This window comes from Solanum lycopersicum, chromosome 1 (genome assembly GCF_036512215.1).
Source record: "Solanum lycopersicum chromosome 1, SLM_r2.1".
Taxonomy (NCBI): domain Eukaryota; kingdom Viridiplantae; phylum Streptophyta; class Magnoliopsida; order Solanales; family Solanaceae; genus Solanum; species Solanum lycopersicum.
The window spans coordinates 86,860,871-86,872,033 of NC_090800.1; the positions used below are offsets into that span (position 1 = coordinate 86,860,871).

At 32.6% G+C, this 11,163-nt stretch overlaps 2 protein-coding genes across 5 annotated transcripts; one reads left to right on the forward strand and one right to left on the reverse strand.

Annotated features, from left to right (window-relative positions):
* Positions 1-1,349: 1,349 nt before the first annotated feature.
* Positions 1,350-4,533, forward strand: LOC101262863 (glucan endo-1,3-beta-glucosidase 4). The gene is made up of 4 exons (XM_004230306.5): positions 1,350-2,098; positions 2,812-3,522; positions 3,612-3,735; positions 3,935-4,533. Exons 1-4 carry the CDS (start codon positions 2,017-2,019, stop codon positions 4,119-4,121), a joined length of 1,104 nt encoding a protein of 367 aa, XP_004230354.1. The 5' UTR covers positions 1,350-2,016; the 3' UTR covers positions 4,122-4,533.
* A 902-nt stretch (positions 4,534-5,435) lies between these two features.
* LOC101263162 (nuclear envelope-associated protein 2) lies at positions 5,436-9,447 on the reverse strand. Of its 4 annotated transcripts, none has more exons than XM_019211726.3 (6): positions 8,989-9,447; positions 8,125-8,371; positions 7,860-7,967; positions 6,094-6,543; positions 5,901-6,002; positions 5,436-5,816 (listed from the first exon to the last, which is right to left on the reverse strand). In XM_019211726.3, the coding sequence occupies exons 2-6, from the start codon at positions 8,299-8,301 to the stop codon at positions 5,652-5,654; spliced, it is 1,002 nt and encodes a 333-aa protein (XP_019067271.1). In that variant the 5' UTR covers positions 8,302-8,371; positions 8,989-9,447; the 3' UTR covers positions 5,436-5,651. The 4 variants fall into 4 exon arrangements, with proteins under 4 accessions (XP_019067271.1, XP_004230355.1, XP_069148847.1 ...); XM_004230307.5 differs by having other exon boundaries at positions 6,094-6,555; positions 8,989-9,289; XM_069292746.1 differs by lacking the exon at positions 8,989-9,447 and adding an exon at positions 8,614-8,730 and having other exon boundaries at positions 6,094-6,555.
* Positions 9,448-11,163: the final 1,716 nt, after the last annotated feature.

Genomic DNA, 11,163 nt, shown 5'->3' on the forward strand with positions numbered 1-11,163 from the left:
AGAAAAATATGATTTATACACACAAGTTTTAAAAACTATCAAAATTAACTAAAAGTTTATATTACAAGTCAATGAATGTTCGTTACAACAATAACAAATAATGTCCATGACACTAAAGCAATGTGGTAATTTGGAGTGAGTGCAACAAGAATTATTCCATACATCATGAAGTAGACAAAGTACATGACTTTTTTACCTAAAGCCAATTTTTAATAATTTTCATCAATAATCATATCATTATTTAATATTCACTACATATTTCGTCACTATTTTGGTGTTCACGTAAAAAATGATGTAATACAACGCAAACAACTACTAGAGAGGATGTTTTTGTAAAAGATAGAAGATTGGGGTAAAATTTTAATTTTTAAAATATCCCAAATAATGAGATTTGACCCAAATACTAGAAAAAATTAGTATTTGAAAATTTGGGATATTTGCCAAATAATGGCAAATTGTATGGACAAACATTATTTGCCAAATTTTCCCTAAATATTATTTGGAAAATTTATGGCCAAACGGGCCCTAACTTGCTTGTTGTTTTTGTTCACCACCAACATAACTTCAATACATTATAAAATAATATCCTAATACTGCATTTGTAAAATAATGTAAAATAGACATTAATCCGACACTAAAATTTGTCGATATGGCCTAGTGATCAATGAAATAGCTACGAATCAAGAAGTTTCATTTTTAACTGTGTAGATGAAATTATTTGACATGTGTATAATTATTACGATTTCAAGTAAAAAAAGAAAATATATCAAACAGAGCATCATTATTCACTATTTTTATCCTGAATTAAAATAACAGTTAAAATGAATCTACAAGAGTAAACTCCAGTGGTAACGTTTGGATTTAATTCTAAGAAGAGAAAATTGATTACACTCTACCCCCTTGGTTCTTGATTTTATCACTCCCTTAATACAAAATGATTGTCCAAATTAAGTTGTTTTTTTACTTTCTAAAAGAGAAACTTTAATTACCCAAAAAAAGTATTTTCTCCTCCCCACTTTTATTTTAAATTTTAAACAATGTTAAAAATCTTCCTAGATCCAAATATATGTTCCCTTTCAACCTATTTTCAGTCCAATTTCCTTTTTTTTTTTTATCTATATTCCTACCACTTTGTCACCTTTCCCAACAGTTACAGTTGCATTCTAAAATTAGCAATAATTAACTTTCCTGTTTTTAAACTTTTATATATAAATTAAGTATATAATTTCGACCTTATCTATATAAAATTATTATCATATAATCAAAATGTCATTGATTTAAACTATAAAAATACGAACCTCAATAATAGTATACAAAATAAATAACGATGCAGTGAATCTGGGGAGAAAGAGTGTGAGTTACATCAAATAAGAATATTATGTATCTCCTGGTCTAACTCCCATCTTTTTCTGAATACTCTAAAACATGGCTCCACCGACCACTGTTAAGGACCCTCTACCCCATCCTCTCCTCTGTTTTTTCATAATATTTTCATACAGTCAGTTTATTCACTATTTTATTATTAAAAAAACAAAATGAGGCAGCATAATGATCCTTTGCTCCATTCAAAGATAAGGTTTCCAACCTTTGCTTTCGACATGCATGTAGCATTTGTCTGCAATTTGCCAAGTGTTCAACTTTTTTTTGTTTTAGTATGAACTCAAACTTTCAGAAATTTCAATAATAATTTATGCTTTACCATAGTAGAGAAGCAAAAAAATAATTTTCAATATTTTCTTCAGCACAAAGTAATCACCTTTTTTTTCTTCTTCTTATGTTATTATGATATACACTAGAAAGTTAATATATATTCGTTTCTTTTTTAACTTTTATGTCCTACCCCACCATTGTTTATCTCCTACTCATACCTTTTTTTTTTCCTGCCCCTTTCTCCCTTTTGCTATTTAAATGGTACAACTTTTTTCATTCTATGTTTAAAGAAGAACATTATATACTTAAATCCTATTATAGTTCCATTTGGGGTCTCTTTCTCAAGTAACAACGCATTGAAGAAAAATGCCCAACACTATAATGACTAGAGGAGCTTCAAAATTCATCTTCTTGTTCTTCTTGTTTATTCTTCTTGCCAGCATTTCTGGTAAGTCTACTTTTTTTTGAGTATTTCTTTATTTTACAAGAATGGGGTTTCAATGTTGGTTAAAAGCAAGATTCTTGTTTTTGCTGATTTTTTATTATGTGTGACTACTGTGTTCTTTGTCCAGATTTAAGATTTGGAATTTGTAGTGTGTTTCTGTTTAGTGTTCCTATGTTTTACAAGAATGGGGTCTGAATGTTGGTTAAGCTCAAGTTTCTTGATTTTTGCTGATTCATTTGACTAGTGTTTTCTGTTTATGTTCAAGATTTTGAAATGCATTTTCCCCATTTTAGCTCTATCATTCTTAGACTAGATCTTTTCCCCCAGAAAAACTTTTTCCCTGTTTTTCAATAGAATCTTTAAGCCCTAGTTTTAATATTTGTGTGGGAACGTGACCTGAGTGACTTTGATAAAATGGAGCAAATGGTTTATTTGAGCTTAGTTTACATCATTCACTAGGGTGGTAGAGCAAAACTTATGCTAGTGATGGGACTGTCATCTTATTCTAGAAATGTTCTGCAAAAAAGATGAAGAACTGGGATTTATCATCAGAAAAGACGTTTACGGTTAACTGAGCATGCTAGATTTATCATGTTCACTTGAAAAAGGGGGCTGCATTGGTTGAGATTTGATGTTATAAGAGTTGAGAAACGTTTAAGTTAAAATATGGCAAAACAAGTTGCAGCAAGTTAAATATGTAATAATGTTCTTTGCAGGATTATCCCCAGCTAAAAGGATTGAGCACAGAGAGCTTGAAAGGCAAAAGGAACAAAAAATTCATTTTTTCGGGAAAGGACTGCTCGAGTTGTTACCCATTAGAGCTATTAAACATGATTTGATGGATCCACCAGCAACAACTGGATTTCCTACAACCCCTATAGTAAATCCTGTCACAACTCCGTCTAATATGCCTCCAGATAACTCAGCTCCAACAGTTGTTACTGTCCCGTCCACAAATCCTAATCTTGGAATTCCAAATTTTGGGTCTATACCTCCAGCAGCTCCTTCTGTGACCCCTGTGACTGACCCAAACCCCAATCCTCCGGTACCACTAACTAATCCAGTTACCACCCCCAGCACAAGTACACCCGTAAGTAATCCTGTAACAACTAACCCAAATCCTGTAGGGGGTGTTCCTGCCACCACCCCAGTAACGCCTCCTGCAACCACAAACGCTCCTGCTACTGGAGGGCAGAGCTGGTGTATTGCAAAGAATGGAGCTGGAGACACTTCACTTCAGTCGGCGCTTGATTATGCTTGTGGGATGGGAGCAGATTGCTCAGCCATCCAGCAGGGTGGAAGTTGTTATAATCCCAATAGCCTGGAAGGTCATGCATCATATGCCTTCAATAGCTACTTTCAAAAAAATCCTGCACAAACGAGCTGTGATTTTGGGGGTGCTGCCATGATAACCAACTCAAACCCAAGTAAGCAAAGAAGGACTCTTTATTTACCTACCTTGCCGTTATAAACCAGCGTCTTATTGTTTTCTGATCCTTTTCATGCTGACATACAGGCACTGGTTCTTGTGTTTTCCCTGCATCGGGGTCTTCTTTGTCATCGCCTACAACAACTACCACGCCAATGTCTGGAACTCCAGCGCCAACAACATCCTCATCAACTGGTGCAGCAATACCAGGGTAAGGGGAATTTTCATTCGCTCCATCAATATGATTCCCTCTTTATTGCATTTCCTGTGGTTATGTTTTTCTAGGCAAGGAGTTAAAGAAATGAAAAAATAGCTGCACATAGAAACGTTTTTCTTTCTGAATTGTCATATAAAATGGATGAAGTAATCGATATGCTTTTCACTAACTTTGTACACTGTAATTTTCGCAGCTTAGCACCTCCAACAGTGACAAATGGTAACGACTCAGGTTTTGGAATGATGCCCTCGGGCATAGGTGATAGTATTCCTCCAACTACTACTACTTCACTGTCCATGTCAAATGAATTGCAACCCCTAGTTGGCTGCATCGTTCTAGTCGCCTCCATCGCAACTAGTAAGCTGGTGTTGGAGTTTTGAGGAAAAGAGAAGCTCAATTATCAAGTGAGAAACTGGATTTTCGAATTCAAAACAATGTACAGTTCTCGTGGAGGAAAAAATGGAAGCAGTTAGGAGTATTCTCAGAGGTTTAGACATTACACACCTATACACTGCTTTAGTATAGTTGATATATCCTGCATATCCACTACCTAGATGTAAAATTCATATATTAATTTTAGAGGCCATTATCTATATTTATCACTTTGAAATAGTAATTCTTAATTATTCAGTATGTTCAATAGGCCTGATGTTACTCTGCTATATTACATGTTTCCCTGCTTATGAAGGATATATTAGATCTCATATCATCAGTTGTAGCTGATTATTACTTACTATAAATAGACTTAGGTCTATGTTTCCAATTAAATTAAGGTTTGATATGTTGGATAAATATCCCTTGAGACAGATATTATTGTCTTATTCATTGTCTGTTTACTAATTTTGAGAAGTTATATCAAGATTAGTAATTACTACGTGAAGAAACATTGAAAAATGACGAAACTACGACTGTTCAATTTATTTTTTTCTAAATAAGGTGGATGTGTTTTTGTAATCAAACAATTTCTTTTAAGAATAAAAAATAATATATGATTAATCTGAGCAATACTTTTCTTAAATCAAAAGACCCCTAAATGCATTAAATCATTATGTTATGTGCATGCCTTTTGTTCCTTCATAGGAATTAAGTTGGGTACAGCCATGTAAAACAAAGTCAAAAGCATTTTACAGCCATCAACATCAAAAGAAAAGAACATGGAAGAGGCTAATGATGCCGTATTTTTATATATATATTTTTCAGTGTGGTGTATTGATGGTCACTTTAAGTTTGATTAATCAATGAGCGCCATGCACTAGCGCAAATTACGTGTTTCTTCAACGCCCTACATGATTAATAAATTTAAAGACATTATCAAAGGTCATTTTATCAATATTACCTTACCGATCACAAACCTCAATTAACAATAAAGTAGTAATTAAAAGCTGAAAAAATTAAGAATCTTATACAGCTATGATGATCTAGGTGGCTTAGATCAGCGGACAAAAAATTAAACTAATTAATATATACGTGTTCAGTCTAGTTATACTAGGTAGTAGAAAACCATCTTTTAAAAACCTATGAAATTAGCGTTTCCCAAATCGTCAATACATCTATAACATCGGATGCTGATTTGAATTATTGAGACTAATTTAATAATTAACATCAGAAAACTAGGCTTTCTCACTAAGACAAGAAAATAATGCAACTGGGCCCCCTTCAGATTGGAGTTTCAACGATACATTTTAAAAACATGATTATGTAACGTTATGATTACCGCATGTATATATAATATCTAATAATAGAACATCGAGATGATGGATTCAGTTGTGATGCCCTTAAGGTACAAAAAGATAGGGCCCCATAGAGTATGATTAACATTCTAATATATTAAGCAGCAGCTCTACAGCTTCTAAGTTGTTAGTAGCTACACTTCTCCTTTTTACATTGTCAACTAATACTAATTGTAACTATTACCGCTTTGAAAAGAGGACTAACATCAGCATCGACATTGAAACGACAACCTTGAATCCTGAGGTATCCCAGAAGTTCTGATTATTGTTGCTGGAAGTTCCAACTTGCTTAACTGATAATTGGTCTCTCAGTTCCTTAATAGCTTTGTCACGTCGTTCTCCCATCTGCAATTTATGTTTGCATGAATGGCATTAGGTTTACTGTATTAGGTATAATTTCATCAATGTAGTAGTAAAGAGTAGAATTACCCTTTGGAGCTTGCGAGTTTGACTTCGAGTCTCTTGTAGACAGAATTCCAACTTCATAATCCTCTTTTTCAACTCTTGATCAGCCCTACGATGCTTTTCTAACTGTCCAGAAAAGAGGTTGATAATCGTGAGGAAAAATCACTCATTAAGTATCATGGAGTTTAGAGAGCAATGGGAAAGTACGTTACCAAACCTGAGATTCCAACTCTTTGGTTTTTAGCTTCCAGTGGGCAGACATGATCCTGATTTCGTACCGGAGTTTGGCAAGTTCTTCATCTTTGTCAGTCAACAGCTTGTTCATCTTCTCAATGTTCTTTGGCGAGACCTCATCTAAGACCTTCCTCAATTCACAATCTGTGTTTGCACCAGATTTTGCTAATGCTTGCATGATATCATGCTCGATTCTCACTACTTCATCTTTCAATTGCCTTTGGGATGATTCTCTTGCTTGAAGATCCTTCTGCAAAAGATCTAATTGCTCACCAAGTTTATTTACACGAACTTCATGTTCCTTCAGTGAGCTGTTTTTCTCATCCAGCTCTTTCAAAAGCACCAAACACTGAAGCTGTGCAGATTCAGCTGATGCAGCACTTGCATCTGCAGTTGCTTGAGTCGCAGAGAGTTGTGATTTAAGGTCATCCAACTGCTTAACATACTGAATCATATTAAGACCTGATGTTATTAAAAATGCATACCAATATCCTAGGAAACCATTCTTATTGTAATGATGATGCATGATTAATAAAAATATATGAAAAAATCACACACCAAGTGAACAATTAGCATCTTAAATTAACCAGATGAGAAGATATTCTTTACGAAATAAAACTCTTCAATTCAATCTTAAAAAAGCAAAAATAAGTGAAGGGTTTAATAGGAATTGGATCAATACGGGATACTGTATTATTATTCAGATTTGGAGTTTCACTTTTTTGAGTAAAACTATAGGAGTTTAAGTACTGCCATTATGTGTTAGTCACGCTAATTTCCTTTTAGTAAACTTGAATCTACTTAAAGTGGATGTATGTATCATCATACATTTACCGTTATTAGACATCTCTTCTATCAACTCAAATCTCTCATTCCTAAAACACCAATATGGTGTCAACAATATGATACAACCACAAATATTCAGATTATCCCAATCATATTTATATATTTAACTTTATCACACATAATTGACTAATTTAAAATAAGTCACCTTGAATTGCTGCCTAAAGATGCTCATTTGAGCACACTTTATTGGAATCAGCCAGACACCATGTTATATCCAACTAATCGTTTCTCCAACAATCTGAGGACAAGACTCTCAATGCCAGAATATTCAGAGTTGGAGCAATGATGTATGCCTCAATATCTAAGGCACCTCAAGATACATAATACCAAGAGAACTTGACTCACACAAAAGACAGTTCTAGCACTACTATAAAAAAACCTCAAATCATATGGCATCATGTCTATATTATTTAATAATATATGCACAACAAAGAGGCAGAAAGTGATGTTTACAACCCAGTGCTATCCATCTAAAAGCCACTAACAAGTGAATCCAAAAAGTAGTTTGATTTATTAAATGGTAAATCATCGTAGATTCCTCTTTATCTCACTAACTCAGCTAAAAGAAACAAAGTTTTCGACCTAATTTAAAACAAAAACAAAGTTTGTTGGACCACTATACTCAGGTTGAACTACTAGAGACAATTATCATCTATTAATTCTTCAATCCTCAATACTATTTCCCAAAAAGGACAAACAAGAAATGCCAGAAAGTAGCCTCAAAAGATATCCATCATAATATGCCTTTCAAGTACCTTTTCTTTTAGTAATTGCAAATTAACCCAAATGCCCCACACACAAGATCTTTGAGCCCAACTTATCTCTCATATAAACCCACTAAACTACTCTCAAATCAAACCAAAAATACATAATTTTTCAAGAAATGACACCCATGACAATTACCTTCTCAGTGTTTAAAGCTGAAAATTGAAGCTCTCCATTCTTTTCCTCCAAAGTCTCTTGCAATTTGTTTATCTCTTCTTCCATTTTCTTAGCTTTACTCTCTGCTTCCTGTAAATAAAAAACAATAAGCACACAATAATCAGACCAAGTCCAAGAATACCTGACCCACACTTTCACCTGCTTTACATAGGAAAAGACAAAAAGTTTTTTTAAAAAAATAAATAAATATCAAACAAAACAATCATAAATCAAAACTCAATTTGACCTGTCTGGTTAGGGTTTCACGAACAAAAGACTGCTCTTGATAAGCAAGACGGCTGCGAACCTCCTTAAGCTCCGCCGCAAGCGACACCACGTTTCGCCGGAAATTCTGTTTCTTCTCACTCAGATCCTTCAACAACGGATCCACCACTAAACTCGACGGCCGTTCTTCCCCCGACATCACCGTAAAACTCCCGAGAACAACAAATCCAGGATGAACTTTGTTACTGCTACGATATCCGATGATTCACCTGTGAAGCGTATGGAAAGAAATAAAAACTTAATTGCTTCTTCGTATGACCTCCGTAATTAAAGCTAACAACCAAGCACACTTTGCATGTGAATACGTAGGGTAGCATTTAAGTCGCTGACCCAAATTTCAGAATTTTCAATTTATTGATAATCCAAGAGCAATAATGGAAGCATAATTATTATAATTGTAAGATAATGCGTTATAATACTTCAAAATTCAAATTTTTTATATGGTTCTTACTATTTCATTAATCCATTTCAATATGGAGAGAGAGAAAAAAGACAGATCAGTGTTTTGAAAACGAAAGAAAGAGAGAGAAAGAGGAGGAGCAAGTTGACAGTAAAATGGAGGTTTATTCTACACGACTCTTACACTTCTAAGCAACAATTAAGAAACACGCTTCCCACACAGCTAAAAATATAGCACTAATCAGTTTTGCCCATAAACACACACAGAGACAAACATGCATCATGCATGAACAACTGATCACCGAAAGAGTAGAAAATCACGAGAAATGACTAAATCTAATTGCAGAGATTTAGAAAAAGCAAAAAACTATAATGCTAATTACACCCAAAATTAAAAAATTATATATGTGTATGATGGGGGATTTACCGGCGACGATTGATCTGAGTTGAAGGAACGGACGGCGGAGGAAGAAATGAGAGGATGAGTGGGGTGATTTTGAGGGGGTGGGTGGGTGGAAGAGTTTAATAGAGCAGTGAATAAGGGAAGCTGAGATTTACTGAAATGTCTATTGTCTAAACAGAGACAGAGAGATGAAGGTGATGTGGAGGTTCGGAATTTGAACTAGAGGTTCGGTGTGTCCGAGCCTTCGGTTTATCGACTTGACAGATAGCATTCTGGTTTGGAAATAGGTATAGGTTCGGGTTTTACGAGTCTCGGGTTTTGGGACAAAGGACAAATTTCGAACCTGGACATAGAATGACCTCAGCGCGGCAAATCTGAAATTTTCATCAAGGAACCAGATCCCTCCACGTGGTGTGAGTTATTTGCAACCGTTAGATGGTCTAAATAATTATTAATAGAAAATTCTTGATTATTTTCAAATGCAATTGGATGTGAAAATCATAAAGTTTATTTAGGAAAATAATTTACATTCCTGTCAGAGATTTGTTTGACTATGCTTAACTAGAGTAAGACAAGAAATCCTGAATATAGGAAAAAAAGAGGGATTAGAAAATAGTCAAGATTTGAATGAAGGAATTAACTATTGCTTCTATTATTAAAGGAAAATGGTATGAAATTTCAAATTATTGATTTAAATTAAATGTTATAATTATAATTCTTTTTAATGTATTATTCACAGTAAATATTTTATATTTTTTATCATTAGGATCTATTCGTACATTAAAATATACAAATGCAGACTTTATTTATATATCAAAATATATACGAAAATTTATTTGTATATTGAAATATATAAAAAGTAGGACCCATTTGTATACAAAAATATACAAATAGATTTAAATAAAAAAAAATTATACATATATATCGAAATATACAGATTAATAACCAAAGCAAATATAAAATTTGTTATGGAGCGTAATTATACAAATTATAACTATGACAAACATATAAGATTTTTGTATTTGTTATTTATGGAAATTGCTCTTAATTAAAAAAAAAATTGTAGTTAATTCTAATTAAATGATATAGTCATAGTTTGTCTTATTTGTAATTTGCAGCAAACATCTCATTTTTTTGGCCATATGACTCTATATACAATTAGTCATTTTCGATAGACAATTACTCATTCGGTAAATAAATGTATTAAATGTGTGTGTGATTATATAAGCAAGAAAAAAATGTATATACATATATAAATATATATATTTTCGTCATATACACTTAGAATTATACTAATACATATCTTATTATATAAATTGCAATCTATAAATAAATTTATACAAAACTGGACAATTTATATAAAATTGAATGTATCTAGCGAATTATATAAATCAAAAGCTCTGTAACAAACATAAAATTTATTATGAAGCGCAATTATTACAAATTTAAATTATAACATATAAATATAATTTTTGTATTTACCGTATATAATAACCGATCAATTAATTAGTTACAGTAAACCTTTCAATGGCAAAAGAGTTCCTCTTTTTCTTCTTTACGAAAATATAAATATGTATATTAAGAATAATTTATTATTGATCATCTAATCTTAATAAGATATTTCGTATTTAAGATAATATGAAGTTACCCTCCCGTGATGAGAAATTTTTATCTTTTTCTTCGTTTTTGAGCACAAAAATATATTTTGACATTAAAAAATGAAACTCAAAACAAGAAAGTACTATGTCAAGCTCGATCGAGTTAATTAGAATGGACATAATATGAAATTAATGTCAAAAGTTTAGTATTAATTATTTTATTTTGTTAAAAAAAAAATTATGCCACATCAATAAGTTTAGTATTAATTATTTTTGCATTTTATCAATAAGATTTCAATTTTCTTACCACAAATAATTTCCTATTTACATTTATTTTGTTTTTGTTACATTTGAAAAATTATTTTATTCGAAAAGTGCATCAAAAACTTTTTTATATAATAAAATTATATAATATCTTTAAAAAATTTACAAATTTATTTACCTCCACGTGTCAGAAGTTGCTCTGGTGAGATCGAAGTGGTTCAACAGCATCAATATGGACACAAAATGATAATTTTGTGGTTACAATTGTAAGTCAGCTATTTACGCTTTGCAAACTATTTGAAGCGAGTGTGCATTAATATTAACTCGCTTTAATTTG

What these genes read in the sequence shown, in the direction of transcription:
- LOC101262863 (XM_004230306.5), top strand. Translation starts at nt 2,017, where the DNA reads ATGCCCAACACTATAATGACTAGAGGAGCTTCAAAATTCATCTTCTTG. An exon ending in GATAACCAACTCAAACCCAA is followed by an intron (nt 3,523 to 3,611) that starts GTAAGCAAAGAA and finishes GCTGACATACAG; the next exon opens with GCACTGGTTCTTGTGTTTTC. An exon ending in ACTGGTGCAGCAATACCAGG is followed by an intron (nt 3,736 to 3,934) that starts GTAAGGGGAATT and finishes TAATTTTCGCAG; the next exon opens with CTTAGCACCTCCAACAGTGA.
- LOC101263162 (XM_004230307.5), bottom strand. Translation starts at nt 8,301, where the DNA reads ATGTCGGGGGAAGAACGGCCGTCGAGTTTAGTGGTGGATCCGTTGTTG. An exon ending in GTGAAACCCTAACCAGACAG is followed by an intron (nt 7,968 to 8,124) that starts GTCAAATTGAGT and finishes TTTTATTTACAG; the next exon opens with GAAGCAGAGAGTAAAGCTAA. An exon ending in CCAAAGAGTTGGAATCTCAG is followed by an intron (nt 6,003 to 6,093) that starts GTTTGGTAACGT and finishes TTTTCTGGACAG; the next exon opens with TTAGAAAAGCATCGTAGGGC.